Source organism: Typopeltis vanoorti, chromosome 24 (genome assembly GCF_054136105.1).
Source record: "Typopeltis vanoorti isolate ZY-2024b chromosome 24, IOZ_Tvanoo_1.0, whole genome shotgun sequence".
Classification (NCBI taxonomy): Eukaryota; Metazoa; Arthropoda; class Arachnida; order Uropygi; family Thelyphonidae; genus Typopeltis; species Typopeltis vanoorti.
In genome coordinates, this window is record NC_143572.1 from 47,515,296 (window position 1) to 47,536,348 (window position 21,053).

Here is a 21,053-nt window from a genome sequence, read left to right on the forward strand (position 1 = left end):
ACTTACATTTACACCTAATTATCGACGACTACGTCTACAGTTTGCATCTGAGAGACGCTATGTCATCGGACCACTAATGACTGGTAAAAGTTGCTTTTTCGGATGAATCCCATTTCCATCTATGCCGTGTGGACGGTATGTGGAAAGTTAGGCGAAAACCTGGTGAGAAGAATTACCTCCATGACATGCTTCAGCAGAAATACGCAGTAAGCAATAGCATTATGTTATGTGTGATGTTTTCATGGGATTCTCTTGGAACTCAGCTACCCGTTCAGGTATACGAACAAATGGTATATACCATTTGTACATAGGTATGTTCCAGCAGGATAATCTCAATTTTCCCAATTGCTCAAGAGTAGTTCATCCAACACGACAACGACGTCCGGGTGTTATTATGGACGCAGACTTCTCTGGATAGAATTCCATAAAACATTTCTAGGATTGCATGGATCGAGAGATCCTTCGTTTGAATCTTCCGCTTCGAACACTCCTAGATCTGCAGGAAGCGATCCTGATGACTTGGTTCATCATACCTCCTGCAACATTCAAAGGTCTTATAGAGTCTGTTTATACTCTATAAGACCTTTGAATATAACATACTGGCAGTTCTGGCATCCCGTACGAACGACTAGGGGTCAACATTTTTGCTTATCTGTATATATATAATTACCTCGCAAAGATTGTCGATAGACTCGTAAATTTCTCGAAACTTCCAGAATCTGTAGTCTGTGTCTGGTCGCATTTTCGGAACAACATCGCATCGATAGTATTTAGAGAAGTTTTTGTGCACGACCTCGAACGTAAGAACAATATTCTAAGGCTGGGTAGATTTGGGATGTATATAAAGTTAGTAGCGTTCTAGCTGGACAGGTGAAAAATAACGTTTTGGACAAAAAACATTAAGTCTTTTAAAGGCTGAGGAAGCTATAATTGATTGTGCCAGGAAAGACTAATGAGACTAAGACATCAAAATTTATATTCAATAACACTTGAATCTACTTCAAAGGTTCTAAAATAGTTTCTTAAATTATTTTCACTCTTTAATTATTTATGTGAATGAACCATGTGTTTGTAGCGATCTCTAAGGAATCAAAGCATCTCATAACACAAAGAAATGCCATTTTCTTCTATAATTCCAAGCGGCATTAGCATCAGATATACCTCACTGTACTATGATGTCAATTTTACAACAGTATATTCTTTGGAAAGAGTTTGGCCATCTCTTTGAAACTTATCAACAAGCAAATCGAATATAAATAATAACTTATCCTGCATTCGTGTTTTCTCTTTTGATTTTATTAAATTACACTGGCTTCAAGAATTAGAACTTCGGATATTCTCCGATATTTTTCCTAATGAACGTAATCCTCTACAACTATGAAATCCAAGGGAGTTGACCAAATCGAATTGTAAGAATCCTTTACTCTAAGCCATCCAGCATTCATTCTCCGATGAGTTATTTTCCCTAGGTTTCAACTGTTTTCCAGGTCTACATATTTCGTACGGTGTAATTCTAGAACCAATAATCAACACTCTATTTCAGTAATAGTTTCCACCCCCACCCACCTTTCAAGGACTTGCTTCATCATGGGAACAGATATGGTAATGGTAACATAACGCGATTCCTACTAGTATCACCATATTTAATTCTAAAATAAACTAAGCTCCTCCATGGCGCAGCGTCGAAAGCTAAAACAAACCTTTACTTCGTATGAGTTACAGTAATTGAATCCTTTCTAGAATTTATATTGTTTCTGAACTTATGGTTCATATTTCTTCGTTTTTGTAATCTTTGATATATCAGATAAGCCAAGCTTTTATGTTACGGAGCACTTCATAAAATTTTTATTTAATTAAAAATTACATAAAAAATTTATGAAGTGATTATATACAATACATATATGTATATTGCCTACCTTTGTTGTGCTTTTATCGATAATGATCTGTGAATTTGACGTGGAATTCATCTTAATCATATATTTGTATATTTTATGTTTTACTTTCAAGATATTTACATTCCCTCCCCCTTTTTTTTTTAATCCAGGCCAACTAGATGAGCAATTTCTTTAATAGATATTTTCTGACAATTATTTTACTTAACGATTAACATAGATAGATAGATAAATATTTTTCACTTCACTTCCTCCCCAAAATTACTTCATTCTTTTAGGAATAGCACAAGTTTGGCTGATAATTTTTATTTTACAACTCATTAGTCGACTGCTTTTTATTTTATTTATGTATGACTAGTTTTATGAAAGACTCGAAATGAAGATGGAAGGGAGAAAAACTGAAAGGAAAATTGTCGGTGAAGTTCATTACTTGATGTATAAGAGAGTTTGTAGTGAGTGGCCATTCCGATGTCCGAATAAGCTAATCATTATTGATAAGACTGATCTTAGGTGCGGTGAAGTTTATTTATTTTTATTGTTGTTGTCAGTAAACACACGTAACTTGTTATTATTATTGCTCTACAGCCCAAATCGAGCCTTGGTCTCCCGTATTTGTTGCCTCTAACCCTATTTGTTTCACTTTCTCCAGTTTGGACACTGTAGTATGATGTTGTTAGCCTGACTAATGACGTCTATCCATCTTATAACTTTCCTTTTGGTCTTTTACCAAGAATTTTAGTATTTTACTCACTCAACTAACAGACTAAAATTACTGGTAGGAAATAGCTAACTACCTAAATAATACTTTTCTGCATCATATCCATATTATTCATGAGTGTCTCAAAAATAGCAAAAGTGTGGGAGATTGGGAGGAGGGGAATATTTTAATATACTTCTGCTGCCCTTCAAAATTACAGTAAATACACAAATATCCGCTTATAGTCTGGAACAACATGGATGTTCACTGACGGAATCATACCTCGAAGTACGTGCTGTTGAGGTTAAGGATATTGTACTCTCTGTCAGAAACTTGATCATTTTATTTGGATTACTGCACCATACATATCGATAGTAAGTCTACTTTACACTAATATAATCGTTTGAATAGGGGTTAAAGAACATGTAGTTGTTCAAATTGAAGGAAATTTAGTCTGCTTGTTGACGCATTTAGATATCACAACACGATGTTTATCACCAAGTCATTCGTTCAGTAAAAGGTCTCAGGTTCGTGTTGAGTGACTAAAACGCATAAACAATGTCGCTTCATGCATCGAGTGTTTTGTAACATATATGCGACCTGTGTGAGGGCAAGGGCACGTTTTGCACGTACCGTGAACTGCACAGTTGTAAATCTAAGTTTTTTCGAAACTCCATGCTGACCTTGTGCGGTAAATTTAATACCGTTTTCCAAAACACGTTTAATATTTAGGTTTATCATGGAAATACAGAGTACGTTAGAATAATCACAACACAGTTTCGGTAAGATTTCGGAGTTTGTATAAAACTGACTTCTTTCTAAGCGGTGGTTTCGCTGCTCCGTTGTCAAAGATCGTTTGTTCACATTTTTCGACAACCTGTGTATTATGCGTGAGCAAGAATAAAAAATTATTTTCCGTCAGTAGCTCAATACAAATGCTAAAATAAACCGTTCTTGCTACATGTTTTGTTATTTTAGGTTTATTTCCTTTTTGTTTATTTCCTTTTGTGAATTCTAGTATTCTTAAAGCACTTCAAAAAACATAAAAGATTACTCACCAAAAATGTTATTCACGTGTGTGTGTGTGGCCATTCTTTACTGTTTTATAAGGAAAAACCTTGCTATCTTAGCCTGAGATCAGTTCACTCAGCGTCAGGTCTGAAAACGAGACTACGGTAATCTGAAATCTGAGATAGATATCTCGGCCTACTTTGCTCTCTGCATACAGTTCTCTTTGCTTGAATGGCCTGAGGTCTGTAACTTGAAAAGGTCAAAATGTATTGGGCTAGTTGACCAGATCATTTTGACAGTGTTTATAAGAAAATAAGTATCCTTATTTCAGAATTTTTAAGACCACGGGACCCCATATGATCTGTAGGGGCTCCAGTTTCTTTAGAAACTTAATTATCAAAGTTGAATATTGTAAATAATCAAAGCAACTGTTTTATTCAGTTCGTTGTACCCGATAATTTATTGATTTTTATTGGTAATAAAATACAGTTTTTGGCGCATGTCTCATGCTTGCATAAATTATGCCTGAGGAGCTATGAAATATCATCATATTACGGTTGAACAGAGTGAATTTATTCGTATTTTATGGGAACCACCAACTACTAAAGGTTTAAAATCTACACTGCATTATAGTTAATATATGTTTATAACTACGCTTACAATACTACAGTGTCATACTGTAGTTGAGTTAAGTGTTAGATAATCCAGAAACGTTGCTCATCAGATGAAACAGATTGTTTTCAATTAAACTTCAGACGTTTAACGAGCAGGCTAGTAGGCTCCCACTGGGTGCTGAAAAATCATCTACTGCCTAAAAACGAGTATTACCTAGTAAGATATATTCAGGTATACTGTCTTTCTAGCTATCCAGTTCTCTAGGCAGCAATGTGAGGCTACTGTACTGCAAATGCAATTTTTGTTGTTTGTTTCTTTGCTCTGTCAATGCGAATCTTATCGATGTTTGTCGAAAATGGAGTGGAAAAATAAAGCACACACTTGAGAAAAGACAATCTTCGGTATCCGTTCAAGACAGATTACTCAGCCGTAAGTTAAGAGTGCTAGAAAAAAAAATTAAATCAATGTCATGATTCAGACTCAAGCCTTTCCATCCTAGTCATTCGTGAAGAAACTAAACTGGGCCATGGAGACTTCACTTGTTAAAATTATGATTATTGACTTCCTCCTCCAGAATAAAAACACGTAAAATGTGTGAATGGATTGCAGAATTCTTTCTAGTCATGGGTAACCATATTTTTAGCTGCTAACCATTAAAATCGAAAGCAGTGTAGACTGAGTGATGCCTGTAAAACGAAATCATAAGTTTGCTAACAGGAATATATTAAGAGTTGCCCATTTCTCACATTGATCATCTATATTTAGCATGAAACTTTCATTAATTCTGCTTTATACTTAAGTGTACTTTCTTTCATTGTCAGGATAGCAAATTGCATATTTCTAAGTGAGAAAGACTAATTTGAATTCTAGAAATTAGTCGGAATTCTCCTCCCTGTTTCAGGAGAACCTCCTCTTTTATTCATTCTTTAATTATAAGCATTTATTTTTTCGCTAAAAGTTTCACATGAACGCAATCAGGACAGTCCATGCAGTATATTATACATCGATAAAGAAACTTAATACAAGATATTAAACGTAACAGAAAATCTGATGGTTTAAAAAAAATCTTAAGGAAAAATTATTTAATAGAATTGCATGTTAAAAAGCTAGGTTTGCGCCAACTTCCTGTAACACTGAGATTTACTTATTGGAACACTGAGAATAATCATATGCTAATTTCTATTAACTTGACGTCTAAGTGAATAGCTAAGGTCTTCGCGGGGGTTTATCTTTATATTTCAATATAAATCACCGCGTTTCGATCGCCGCAGATTGAGTTCAAGATTTTCACAGAAATTATTCCATTTAAACATTTATAGATAATCAGAGCAAATTATGAAAAAGAAAATCAATCATTTCACTACGAGACAAAACTCTGTTTAATAAAGGTGAAAATCAGCTATCATTGAATAAGATATTCTAGTGAAAAATATTAGAAAAAAAATCGGTACAAGAAGGATTAAATCATCTTTTCCGTCTAATAAAGAAACAAGAAAAGTTATTTGTTGAAAAGTATTCAGTAAAGACAAAAAAGCAGTCTATAAAGAAAACGAACTGGTAAAAAACAAAAATCAGTCTATCCATTCGTAGATAAAACCAATGTATATTATATGAATGGTAAGAAATGATGAGATATCGCTATATTTTGATGTTCATTTATTAAATCTTCCGATTTTTTTTTCATTTTCGCCTTGTGTATAAATAATCACCAGACCGCGAGAAATAAAAAAATTGCCTAAAATGCTGAGCGAAGTGTAACTGCTTTTTAAATATGACCGAACTCGGTTCATTATGTATGACGTGACCTGGAGTATGTTACTACTTAACCATCACTGTTCACCCGAAACCATGATAATCGGGCCTGCTTCATCCACAACGCCACACAACACACACACACACACACACACACACACACATGCTCACACTCACAGACACACATTGAGCCTAGCATATTCGGTTCCAACAATAAAACCTCACGGCATAACAGTTATGGCATTATGTTTCCTGTCTGGTGATTTAGATATCACGCCAAGAATTACAAGTTCGTATATTTTTCATATTTTCTTTCTGAAACAACATGGTTGGTTGATTGTACAGAAACCTATTCTTCTAGATGCATTACCCAACTTTATTTCTTTAATGGTACATCGAGCGAACTTGTACTTCTTAAGGCAACCCCCTAATCTCACATTGTTTTCATATCATGAATGACGTTGTTGTTTAGTTCCCTCTTTTACATGCTAAATAATCTTGCAGCTTTGTCTGTGGTTAAGAAAGAGCGGATTATTCCTGTTCCTTTTATTTTATTCGCGTTGTCCGAAGAACAATAAAGAAAAAAACAGCCAAACTAACATTATATGAATATTTAAATATACGTTTTCTAATAGCAATTTAGAATATACTATTTAACTTAAAATCTTATATGATATTAATATAATATAGGATCATATAGGATCGAATATTAAAAGTGACACTCTCAAGGTACGAGTAGATTTCGTCATCTTTTAAGTAGTACGATACCAAGGCAGCTTTCATGAAGAAGGTAATATTCTCTCGCTGCTCCGTGATATCTAGCTCTCATTCCTTTCTTAACCGTACGCAAGCTCAACTTCCATGGATTCCCCCTTGACCACTTCTCACCGTCCACACAACGAATCATTCCTTCAACCGATATCTATACATTCCTTTGAGAAGTTTACAGACCTCTGTTATATCATCCATCTTTCTCCGTTTACCGGTGTCTGTAACCCACATAGGTCCACACACCGAAATCTGTCTATTCTCATAATCTACATTCTATAATCCTGATATAATTATTATAACTCTTATTTTCATCCTTTCTACAGCTTCTTCATTCCCTCGGAGCCCAGGAAGCCAAATTTGCGCACCGTTGTCTGAGTACAATCGAATCAGGACCGTAGAAAGAAGCCAAATGATTTCCTTATCCTTACAGGTCAATGTTCGTTTCAGCGTCGCATTCACCGTCTGATTGTATTTGCAATTTTTACTATATTGCCTTTGAAATTCAACTTCCTGTCCACCATAACTCCAAGATCCCCAGCCTCATATTTTCTCTGATCATAATCCCACCAGTATAATATGCCACTGAAAATCTCATCACTCCAAATTGCTTAACTTTCCACTTTCCACTTGGTAACATTGCGATCTCGTACATTATCATTTGCTCGCAATTGATATTACTCATGAATGACTAATATAATTGATATTATATTAGTCATTCATGAGTCCTGGATATCAGTATCATCTCTGATTGCCATGACTATCTTTGCATCGTCAGCAAACAATTGAACATCTCCTATCAGGTCATTTTTAGTTTGACTAATGTATAGAATGAACATCAATCGTCCAAGTACTGATCATTGGGGTACCGTTAATCACCTTAAATCTGGCAGAATCACAATCCCATACCAAACTTAATAGTTTATATTTCACTCTTTTACCCTTTAATTTATTAATTTATGCATCAGTCTTTTATGAGTATCCTCTCAAATTCATTAGCAAAATCTAACACTACTATAATCTGTCTATTCCCTTTATCCAACTCAGCATTAAATTTATCATAAAATAAGAGCAAATTACTTAGGCATGACCTCTCTTTAGTAAACCCATGCCGTTTCTCACAAAATATAGCTTGTCTGTCAACTTTCTGTAGGACAATTCTTCTTACCAATCTTCGCTACCATTCTAGAAGTCGTTAGTTAGACAATTTTTGCATTATCCTTGTACATTGGGAGCTTACATTCTTTCCCGAGTTGAGACTCATATTATACAACAGATCAAGGACATAACCAGTTCGGCTGAACATTTCTTCAGCATACGTAATGATTATCCCGTTTGTGCCTGATGCGAATTATTCTTATCCAGATTGTTTTACAGCTCTATAACATCCTTCTCATTCACTTCTATCTTCATCGAATGTGGTCATTGTGCCGTGCGTCATGTTGCATATCAAAGATTGATAGATCTTGGCAAAGTGAGCATTCATTATTTAAACAGCGGTATCTGCTTCTGACACAGTATCCTCTGCATTTAATAGTTATTTTTCCACATTCATTCTTTTTTTTACTTGTAGCATAACAGTTTCTTTTCATGCGGCGAAGTTTCCCTACGATACTCGTAACTTTTCTGGAAGCGCCTGCATATTTCATAACACCTCTCATTCTCACGATATTCCTTCCACATAATCTTCTTCTTCTTATGGATCATTTTCTTAATAAGATTACACCCTCGATTTCACTTCTACCTTATTTGTTTTACGGACACATTCAGATTCTGACTCATTTAAGCACACATTTTCAAAGTTCTCATGCAGTAACTGATATCATGGGAACAAAGACAATATTCTCCTGAATTTGTAGTAATTTCCATCTTTATAGTTCAGCGTGTGACCTTTCCTAATTGGAAACATCCGGCATGTTTACTGTCACCAACCTGGTGTCAAAATGTCAAAACAGTCATATCCATAACTGAGACCCCCTCTTTCACTTCTGACATGATCAAATCTAACTCTTTGGGCTCCAGTTGCTTTCACATGTTGCTTGAGAGTACTTTTTTCACATGCTGAAATCTCAACAGCTCGATCAATTCTCTTTCGTTTACATCAGGAGTTTTTTACTGCTACCAAATCAATGTTCGGATAATTTAGGTCGCCAATAACGATTACTCATTACCTTGCAAATCACCCTTACGGGTACTCGTTTAGTACCCATAAGGGTAATTTGGCGATGCATTTTATCATTCCCAGCAACTGAACTTTCAGATCTATAGAAACATCCCAAAATATATTTAATCCTGTTAGTCTTCTCTTCACACTAATTACCCTTAAACACATTGCTGCATGGAACATTATTACTTTTATTGTTTTCATAAGATTTTACCCTAAATGGACTGAGTTAATCGATATTATTAGTAGTACTTTCCTCCCCCCATCTCTTCTGTTCTTCAGGAAAATGCACTTCAATAAGATGCCATGTTGCAGACCTATCTGTTTGGCAAATTGTTGACAAATTGAGCCATCTCAGGTCAACAAACAGTGATGCCATACTGATGGAAGCAGACGACCCACCACGCTCACCGAACGTGACCGTAGGATGCTACAAAGGATAATACGTAAAAAACCGCCATTCGTTGGCCGGCACGTTGAATGCGGAGTTCGGGGTATCTACTCGAACATAAATCGACACATAACCATTCGGAACCGAGGCTCACAACAAGGGTTTCCATGGGAGGACCGCAATATACAGGCCCCACATTACCCGAACCAACATGCAACGTCCCCTTCAGTGGTACACGAAAAGCAGTGAGACGTGGAAGCTTGGAAAGCTGTGTTATGGAGCAACGAATCACTACACCCTCTACTAAGCAGATGGATGGGTGTGGGTATGGCGGATGCCCGGATGAACGTTTCTTACCACAGTGCGTAACCCCAACCATGAAATTCAGAGGTGGCGGTGAGATTGTAAGGTCTTGTTTTTCCTGGTTTCGCTTCTGACCTCTGTATGTGGTGCCAATAACTCCGAGAGGTATCTGAACATTCTGGACAATGCAATGCTTCCTACTTTGTGGCGTTTCTACGGAACTGACCATTGTCTCTTTCGGCAAGACAAAGCATCGTGTCATAAAGCTGCTGCTGTAACTGTGTGGTTTGTGGACATGAACGTCACCACGTTTGACTGGCCTCACACAGCCCTGATCTGAACCCTATTCAACATATGTGGGATGAAATGGAGCGTCAGTGAGGTAAAGGGACATCCATCCCACAAGTCCAGGACCTCATTACATGAGGAACAATGGTCCAAAATTCCTATTGATCACTATAGTACTCCACGTAAGATTGCGGCAATTATCGCAGCGAAAGAAAGTCCTACATCTTATTAAGGTGGACGCCATGGCTGTTTGTTCCTCACACTATGGTGTACGTTTACTTCTTTCTAAACAGTGTACTGTACTCTGTACACTCGATTCCAGTTACTGCATTTGACCCTGAGAGAGAGAGAGAGAGAGAGAGAGAGAGAGAGAGAGAGAGAGAGAGAGAGAGAGTCGGGTGTTACTAACGCCAATAATCTTGGGCCAAAATGTATCACCAACACAACAAACCCTTTGTTTCTGCTGCTTCTAGCATTTTTGTATAGACACATAACAAACTGCTTTGTGGGTGTTTTGCATACTTACATCTGCAGTTTGCTTTGCCCAATTAGGCAACTTTCTCTTTAGCATTTTCTCTCCAACCCCCCAACCCCCAATCCTTCCTTTCAATAACTGTTTCAAGTTTTCGACGAAGTAACAGATTTGTAAATTACTTAATGTGGTTTACAAATATTATCATGATAGATCATATTTTTGTATATACATTAAGGGATACGGGATTCATTATACAGTTTTAATAAAGCCGAGTGATATTTTTTTGTTGTTTTGTTTTATTAACCCTCGGAGATCGCGGCTGATTTGACAGATACAAACAAATTGTTTAATATAAATATTATCATTTCCTTCATGTATACAAGATATTTCTACTGTATTATACAATACAAATCAAGTTATACAATTCATTGTAAGTCTTATACGATACAATTCAAGTTGTACAAGATTATACAATACAATTCAAGTTGTACAAGATTATACAATACAATTGAAGATGTACAATGCAATGTACAATATTATACAATACAATCCAAGTATTACTATCATTTTCTGTTGGTAATTACACTTATTTTTGGCTATTTAGTTTGTTACAGTTAATAAATGTTTCCTTATATATACAAATAGAGTAAAATACATTTCGGATAGTTTTCGTAGTTTATAATAAGTTACTGGTTTTAGTGATAAAGCAAGTTAGTTTGTGTATTTATGTGTAACTAAGGGCCGTAGCCATAGTGGTTACTAGAGAATTAAATTAGTTCGAAACAGTCACTACGAGTTCAGTGACCGTATCTATGAGGGCTCACTTTACACGGTTTGATTTGATGTACATGTTAATATATTAGTCTCCTAAGTGAATAAACTAGTTAGTATATTGGTACCTTAATTAGATATGGTATGCGAGTTATAATGATCTCTTATACTATACGTTTAAAGTAACTGTCAACATTGTTTAGTCCCATGAGGTCTCTCAATCTTTTTCTGAATGCATATGCTGAGGTTATAGATTTGATTTCATTTGGGAGCTTATTGTAGCTGCTTGTCGCTAGGTATTCGAAGGATTTATGAAAGATTTGTTTGTTTGCCTTGGGTACTACCAGCATGTTCTTGCCGCAGCGTACGTAGTCTACATTATATAGCAAGAAACTTTCAGCGTTCCTTTTTACGTATAATAGACAGCCATAGAGATATAGTTTCTCTATGGCTAGTGGTAGAATGTTAGGCATGACAAAGAGATCGTTGGTTGAATGTGCGAAGTTAGTAGTGGTTATGGTTCTAATTATTCTGTTTTGTATTCTTATTAATGGAAGCAGATTGTTGTAATAATCTCCACTCCAACAGGTGATGCCATATTGCAGTGAGGAATTTACCCAGGAATAGTATAAGCACCTTAAGAATGCTGCATTAACTAATTTTTTAACATAATATATTCTATTAATTATAAACTTAAACTTATTTGTTAAGAAAGTGATGTGGGAGTTCCACTTCGTATTGCTATCGATATGGAGGCCGAAATACTTGATTGATTTTGTATTTTTAATTAAGCTACATTTACAATTTAGGATGCCATTACATTTCCTTTCATGCCATTTTATGGTTATATCGTGGTCTAGCTTTTCTGTTAACGTGACTTTTCGGTTAATATTCTTATACATATCCAGTGTTTAGCATGGAGGTCATTAGTAGCTATGCATTCATATGTTACGAGTGATATTCCATACTGTTTATGCGGTCTGTTTTGGTTTAACACGTGTTATGCAAAGGTGTGTGATATTTCATAGTAAATTGTATTTGAGAGATACCGCGACCTCCAATGGCAGTATATTATTGGTTTAGTTTTTTTTTTTTAATTATTATTTACCGTTGAAAATGGCTGTAAAAATATATCGATTGGCTAATCCATCAAATGTTGAAGAGATTCAGCGATTTTGTCACTCGAGTCCGATGATGAGAATGATAGAGTCGAATGCGAAAGTGAAAGTGATATTTGATAGTAAATTGTATCTGAGAGATACTGCGAACTCCGATGTCAGTACAGTATTGGTTTAGTTGTTTTTTTTTCTTTGTTTTTTTTGTTCAATAATTTCTAGATTGTAACTGAAAATAAATAAACCATCATGTATTATATTTGCAGTGTTTTTTTTTAAAGTTTTACCGCATAGTAATGAATGTATCTCACAGATACACGCGACCTAAGCTGCAATTTTTTCGACCGTGATCTCTGCAGTGTTAATAAAGCCGAATAATTTGTTGTTGTTTTGTTTTTGTATACATCTGTTGGGAAGTTTGTTATTTAACCATACTTATATGGTTTAAATGTTTATATGGTTTATATGCGGTTAAATGATTAAAATGTAAGTCATTTGCTGATTGGGTCGCTATTTCCCGAACAGAATTCATTCCTTTCTAGCTTCGAGGTTTAAATTTCTAATGAAGAATTAGCATACAGTTTTGACGTGATCTGGAGAGGAGAGGAGAGGAGAGAGAGAGAGAGAGAGAGAGAGAGAGATATTAGTTCCGTCGAATGGATGCTTCTCTCGAACACCTAGAGAACTACTAGCCTAGAAATATGTTAATGCTCCATTTGCGGGCTAGAGTGATTCGATGAGTTTGAAACTGGAATATAGGGACATATGAAGAGTTCAGTGGCTTCGATGAAATGTACTGTGACAGAATATTGTTTTTATTGAAACCAGGGAAGGATTATGTATATGATTTCTGTTATTACTGATAGTGTTCTTCAATCCAGGATGTTCTGGTATCGAGGCTACGTTGCTCCTGATAACAGTTGACGGATACAGTTTGTGCTAACATAAACAAACTCAGATCATGCAGAACCGTTTTACTATTCTGCAGATTCAAAGTCCATGACCACACACACACACACACACACACACACACACACACACACACACACACACACACACACACACACACACACACACACACACACACACACACACACACACACACCCGTCTGTATCTGGGCGTTTAGCCGCCTGGGAAGAAATAAATTCTCGCGCCTCTTAGAAGAAAAACATACTTTTAAATTAAATGCAGAATTGATTTTGTAACATTCCTCATATTATTTATTTATTTAGAAATATGAGAATATGCATAAACACCGTGACACAACTGATATATCAAAAATAAAAAATAAATAAAATGACTGCTACAAACAAATAATTTTTATTCTATCAGTTATATATTTTAAAAATATTTTTGAATTAACCAGCAGTAAATTTTATGAATAAAAATATTTTACTCATAAATTAAATAGATGATTTGGCTTCTGGAAATCTCAGTATTTTTTTTTAAATAAATTTCGCTTATTTGAGAAATTTATTGGATATTATGTCACTGTTGCTTGGAAATATTTTATTTATTTATAATTTATTATTATTTTTTTTTTGACAACGAGCATTCGCTACATATACTGCCGCTCATTCTCCCCCTTCACAAGGGTGGGGATTACCATTGTCGCTCTACCTTTCAATGTTGAATGTTAAGGGGAAGAATGTATACAACTATAGCTATTTAAAATAATAATTAACTTTTTAAAAAAAAAATGTAAACAACAAATCAGTTATCTGTATTTTAATCCTTGTGTCCGGGATATGCGCGCGCACGCGCACGCACACACACACACACACACACACACACACACACACACACACACACACACACACACACACACACACACACACACACACACACACACACACACACACACACACACTTTTTTGGAAAGCCTCGAATCGTAAGTCCTCCTTGGAAATTATGAATTGTGACAAATGAATGAAATCGAATAATGATTTCCCTTATTGACTCACTCCATTCTCTCTTTCTCCCTGGAAGCACTTAAGCACTTAAAGAATTTAAAGCATTTTTTATATGAGACCCTCTTTTCCTGTCTTATAAGAACATCCATAGTCATTGTTTCCTGCTAAATAGCCAACTATAATTCTGAGTTCTCTCTCTTAGAACCATAAGAAGGAACTAAGTATCATATATTCGAATTATAACTTCAAATTCACCATCCTAACTCCTCACTCAATTCATTTATCCTTTTTTTTAATCAACCTACTAACACATAAAAATGTTGTAAAACCTATAGTAGTAGTAGTGTCGTGTATAGGCCGAAAATAACAGACGAACTCATTTACTGTTTGAACAAAGTTATAGATTGCAATTTTTAGAGAAAATCGGAGGGTGAAGGTTGTGTCAACGAATAAAGGTAGAGGGAATGAATAAAAAACATACAAGCAACAACCTAGTATAAGAGTGGCTGGTTAAGATTTAGTTCTTGGCGCACACAACAGAAAGATCTGATTTCTTTGGGATAGAGAGGGATATTCCTAATTTACTGGGTGTGAATGCTTTCTTTACAAATTAGATACTCCTAGATTGCACTAATGGTATTACAAAATTCGCAATGCTGACTCAAGACTCAGCAGTTACAAGCCCCTGTTTGAATACCGCAGAGACTGTGAGTTCGAATTCCTTGTGAAATAGGAATGTTTCTAAAAAGCCTGCTCTAGACGAGTTTGTATAGTTCCTTGAGGTTATAAGGCTTTTCTTTAAAAATGTGCATATTCTTAATACTAAATAAATATAAAAACCTTTAACTTTGAATGAAACAGTCTACGAAAGTTTGATAACGACATGCAAAAAAAAAAAAACATCATTATGTTGAAGAGCACATTATATTCAAAATTAATACAATTTTTTTCACTTATATAATTTACTTCTCACGAAATAATTAGGAAAATAACCACTCATTAATTAATAGTTCATTAAACAGTTTCTTACATGCTCCTGTCACCGATTTATAGTGTCGCTCCTTGTCTCGTGGCAGCCATGGAACTTGCCGCGTGTTTTCGTGTCTTCCAGCACTTACGCAAGTGACGGAACAGTATAGCTACCTGTTAGCACTACCCAGAACTAGGTTACCATCACAAAGTTGGTCAAGTGCAGCCCAGTGATGAGAAGGGGGGGATGAGTGGGGAAAGAATGTTTGTTCGATGAATGTAAGACGAACCGTGTAATGGTGAGATGAGTCGTCCCACATTGAAAGCGCTGCTTCCTGGCCTCCTTGAATCGAGGTCACCTAACTTCCGAAGGAACCCCACACCCTCAACCGTATACGACCTTCAATGCCCTCCTTTTCTATAACAGCAGTTGGAGAATCCCAGTTAAGCAACACGAGAAAACTTAGCTTTTGAATGGCAAGCAAACTTGTACCATATGTTCGTAGTTAAGGTGTCACTTACACTTGGGATTATCTGTAAGACTGTTGTGACTTGAAGAAAATGTAGTTAACCACACCTTTGTATAGACTAACTCAACGATCACTCAGTTTACATTTTAAGATCAAACATGACTTCTGAGTTAGCATTTTAGAAAACAAATTTCTACTAAAACAAAATTGAACTCAAACATCGGCAACCACAAAAATTCTTTGATTTTTTGGTTACGTCTAATTTTGCAAGTTGTTCAAAGCAAAGAAGCAGAATTCTTACGCAGCTCCTTTCCTCTAACTCTGTCAATTCTACTAAATAATTCAAGAAGCACCCCAAGATGCCTTTTTTCATAATTATAATAGGACATCACCTAAATGACTGTGATCAAGTCTTCCATAGTAAACCTACTGTTAGCTGATGAATGCAGGCCGTGATTAACATTGCCGTGCTGCTAGTTTGAAGTATGGATAAAATCACTGGCGGAATGTGAGACATGTAAGCAAGGGATGTTTTTCGATGTAGTCAGATAACGCGGAATACTACTATAATTAACGTGTCTTGGCATCCATCTAATCCTTCTAAAATAATCTGAATAGGATCTTGAATGGTAGGGGATTATTATGCCGTGACTTTGGAAATTTCACCCTTCCAAGTATAAGAAGAAGAAGAAGAAAAACCGTATTAGTCGTGTTTTCTGGTAAAGATATTCTTTGTTCACCACGACGTTCTTTTAATAAAATATTGTAACGTTAATGTCAAGGGAGGCACGTTTAAACTACAACGTTACATGCTGCAGAATATTTGGAAATGAAAAGCGGTTTGATACCTTGAACTGTGCTATGGAGCTGATTTGATTAACATAGATACTTCAAATTTGAATCATTAAGAAAGAAACGTGTCAATAAATAATCTCCGCGCCCACATCATTTTGCAGAAATCATTACAAACACTTGAAAATGTTTCACAGATTTTGGCATACCATTGACTAATCTTTGACAGTGTCGTGCTTAAGATCTCATTCTACCGATTTTCTATTAAATGTTAATAAACAGATTGGAGTCCATTCTTAAACCAAAATACTCAGCTCGAGAAGGATGAGAAGATAAATGTTGGAGGTTTGGATTCTTCTAAATACCAGGGAATCAGCCACAGGTTTTCATTTTTGTTGATTAGTACAAATCTCTACAGTTTTTTTATTTACAAAAAATATTAAGTTCTGTCATGAGATATCATCGAATCATTTGTAACTAACACGAGATCTAAGTTGGCTGTCGATGCCCTTTGCAAAAGGTACTCTAAGGATTGCAGCATCGATCTCTGTAGTTTTTCTAGTTTTCACATTCCTATTTCCTTGAATTATATTATCGCAAACTTCCTACATGAGAAGGTGAGTTATAATGGTGGCACTCATTTGAATAGATTCCATAAAATTAGTATTGCTTGGGCAACAGAGAGTTGTCTAGAATGTCGCTGTAACGTTCAGAGATGATTTTTCTAAGCTCTATGACAGAAAATACTAAGCTAAAGCAATAGAAACATCCTGTACATTTTTACTATCTAGCTAAGCAAGCAGGATGATACATTTCAGTAAATAACATTCTCCTGGAAGCTACCATATCTAAACGTGCTTGTGTAATTTGCAAGGTGTAAATCATGATTTCCCCACTCCATACTGTAACTTCCATTGTCTGCTGTTCAATCACGAGACTTACACCATGCAAGTCGTGCCAAAACTCTGGAGTGAGCAGCACCAGGAGCTCTTTCGTGGAAACCGAAAGATAGGTAGTTCAACAATAATGATTTTCTACAACTCGTACATCTCTTGATACTTTTAATTTTTGGTTGTATTATCGAGCAGCGTAATAGCATTTTTAGTACTCTCCTTTCGTTTTAATGAAGAACTTTTCCTTTTACACCTTCGAAAATTACTAAAGATCAATGTCATATTTCTTCCCAATAGTTTAAAAATTAGATGGGAGAAGGTAATTTAAATTTATTCTAGTGCAAGAATCCATCTCTGGGTGTAAGAACTGTTTAAAGTAATAAATAAGAAGCTTTAATTTTAATTGTTCGTGTTAGATAATTAATTACGATAAGTATTTTACTTCAATTAATTAATTTGGCATCACAGAACATCTACAGTCCGACAGTTTATTTCAGAAATTATTACTGATTTTATTAACCTATTTAGTGAATATGTGCAAACATATTAGCTTATACTGAACATGTACACTCTTCCAAGTAGCGTAGTGTATGTTTGGAATTGGACGGTTTTATGAAAACTAGTAATATTACTTAGGTGGAGTGTGATATTAGAATGATTTAATTACTATTACTGAGAATGCTCTAAGAGATCAGTTCAAACAGGTTACCGAACAGATCGGTACTGTAAAAAGTGAGCATTGCTTGTAAAAAGAATTTGGTGATCTCCGAAGTACAAGGTGGTTTTCCCAAAAATGTTTTCACATCAAGAATAATTAAAATATTGATTTATTAGTGTGGCCAATGAAATCGTTCAGTAATATAGGCAATTAAAACCAGAGTGTTTTTATTTTTTATTTTTTTATATCGCACTCTCACTAACCAACAGCGGATACAATAGCTCCCGACATACTGTCACATTGCCGAAAGCATAATACTTTGTAATCCATGCGAAACAAAAGTTGTTATTCTACCGTGTCCGATCAATAATAGCAACACAAATAACATCTCTGACACGGAAAATCCTTGAAATCTGGAACAGAAACATTCACAGTCGCAGCAGTAATTGAGGAGATCCGTGATCAGCGCTGCACGGTGTCTGTTAGGGCTCATTCATGAATTATGCAGTCTGGTGAGGGAGTAGTTAGTTTCGTAACCATTTGTGGCAGTAAGCAGAACATTCTTAGACTGTTGGCTGTTTCTAACGTTCACATTTATTTATTCATCCAATAAAAATAAATATGAGTTGCTGTTGTTGTTAATTTTGAAAAATAAGAAAAAAAATTGTAATATTAAATCTGAAGTTTAAGGGAGATGGTAAATACCGTATTATTCTACAGCCGGGTACGAAACTCGGATCGAAATCCATCGAAATCCTAGAGTTTCATGCCGAAAAAACTATCGGCGAGCCCAAGTGTAAGTAATCACTTGGGCAGTACAACACCAGGGCAACTCGGAGCAAAGGTGGAGCAAGCTCCGTCACTGTCTTTAATATTCTCTCATAATGCAAAACGCAGCTCCTAGGAGATGTATTACTGTTTTACATTATGAGAAGAGGTCACTACCCAGAGAGGTTTCAACCCTTTTTGAGGTCTCATCAGTGAGTAGGTAGACCTGGAATATCAAGGTTTTAAGTGAACCTAACTTACATATACCTCTACTAACGAATTGCTAAACTGGTGTACTTATATATTGTTATTACTACTATAAGAAATCGCACCCGGCTGTAAAATAATACGAGATTTACCATCTCCCTTAAACTTAACTTATGTCGCCAGTAAAATAGCCTTTTGGCTTCTTATAATATTAAATCTTGTTATTTTAAAACTTTATTGCTGTAATTTATCTTATTTTTAGAAATAAATCTTATATTTTTTTCGATATATGAATACATGAATGTCGATGGAAGAAAGAGAAATAAATAGTAATCCAAGGATAGATTTTTTCGATTTTTTCTGTTTTTTTTTTTTTTTAAAAAACAACAACAACACGGATATTGCTGATTCTGAGACACAGAGATTTAATGTGTGTAAAATCTCAATTCCAGTTCTTCACATAAACTTTCTGAATGGAAAGAAATTTTAGACGCCTTCTCCAATTACTCCATAAAATAAAGAAATCTTTCAATCATTAGAGAAGGCATCTAAGATAAAGAGTAGAGAAAAGTAAGTCATTACCGGAGATCTAAAGAGCAGAGTAGTAAATGAATACTAGACATAAAATGTTGGGAAAATAATTGGAGAGAACAGCAAAGTTAATAATAATGGCGAGTGCTTGCTCCATTTCTGCTCAGGACTTGCTATTACTAATACTATGCACCAATATGAAGATGTATACTGGTGAGAAGACACAAGAAATGAAGTATTATTGACCATGTTACTCTCGAAAATGATATTTTCTTGCTGGTTGACGTACAGGAGATTTGAAATAGGAAGAAACCGCCATCTAGTTTTAACATAAGAAAATGTCACATCTTCATACTAGTTCAGGATCATCATCTCAGCCAATTTCTGTCCACTGCTGAACAAAGGCTTCCTTCAAAGTTCTCCATTCAATTCTATCTTGAGCATATCTATGCCACTGAATTTCAGCTATTTCTTTAACCTTGACTTCCCACCCTCTCTTTAATCTTCCGGTAGCTCTCTTTCCATCTCTGGAATACCATTCAGATATCAACTTTGTCCATTTTGAGTGTTACTTTTTGCAACATGAACTGACTATTGCCATTTGAATCTTTTAATGTCCGTTATAATGTCTCTCACTCTAGTCTGAGTTCTGATCCAAGTATTGTGCTTTCTATCTAGAATGGTAATACTGAGTTATGATCTTTCTATTTTAATCTGGGGTAATTCTTAACTTGTTGGTCAATTTTTAGTCAGAGTACACGTGTCACTTCCATATGTCATTTCCGGAAGTATAAAAAGGCAGGACACAAGAGTATACATTGCATGGAAAAGAGTCAACGAACACCCCCCCCCCCCTTCCTCCCATGGGCACGGTGCATCGTGCCATTTAACGAGTTAGGTGTTTGTAGCTGGTATAAATTGGTGGGATGTGGATGCTCCCAAGTCAGTGCAACTGTGTCCGGATGAAATGGCTGCGAGAAGGGAACTCACGGAGTTTGAAAGAGGTGTGTGATAAGATGCCATGCTGCATGCCTATCTGTTTTGCAGACTGTTGATAAATTGGGCCATCCCAGGTCAACAATCAGTGATACAATACTGGGATGAAAGCGCAAGGAGTCAACCACAAGTGCTACCCATAGTGGACGACCCACCACACTCACTGAGCGTGACTATAGGTTGCTACGATTCGTCGGCCGACACGTTGACTGGAACACGAATTTGCACAAAAGCATTCAGAACCGAGGCTCACTCGCAACATGAGTTTCCATGGTAGGACCTCAATATGTAAGCCCCACATTACCCGAACTAACATGCAGTGTTGTCTTCAGTGATGCAAAGAGCGTGTACAATGGGACATTAAAGATTGGAAAGCTGCGTTATGGAATGACAAATTGCTACTCCTCCACCGTAGCGGATATCCAATGAAGGTATCTTACCGGTGAGACAGTATGGTCATGTTTTTCCTGGTTTGGCCTCGGACATCTGTTTGTGATGCCACAAACATTGAACTCCGAGAGGTATCTGAACATTCTGGACGCACTGTGCTTTCTTCTTTGTTGCGTTTCTACGGAACTGACCATTGTCTGTTTCAAGAAGACCAATGCATCGT

The 21,053-nt window shown here is 35.9% G+C and overlaps 2 protein-coding genes across 2 annotated transcripts in view; one reads left to right on the forward strand and one right to left on the reverse strand.

The window, feature by feature from the left end:
• Positions 1-15,323, reverse strand: part of LOC150093166 (trypsin-1-like) — a 42,342-nt gene extending 27,019 nt beyond the window's left edge. The window contains exon 1 of the mRNA XM_090413862.1: positions 15,187-15,323. Within this exon, the coding sequence (XP_090269988.1) occupies positions 15,187-15,188 (2 nt within the window). The 5' untranslated portion in view covers positions 15,189-15,323. The remainder of the gene's footprint in view (positions 1-15,186) is intronic.
• Positions 1-21,053, forward strand: part of LOC150093165 (trypsin-1-like) — a 379,787-nt gene that overhangs the window by 78,139 nt on the left and 280,595 nt on the right. The window lies entirely within an intron of this gene.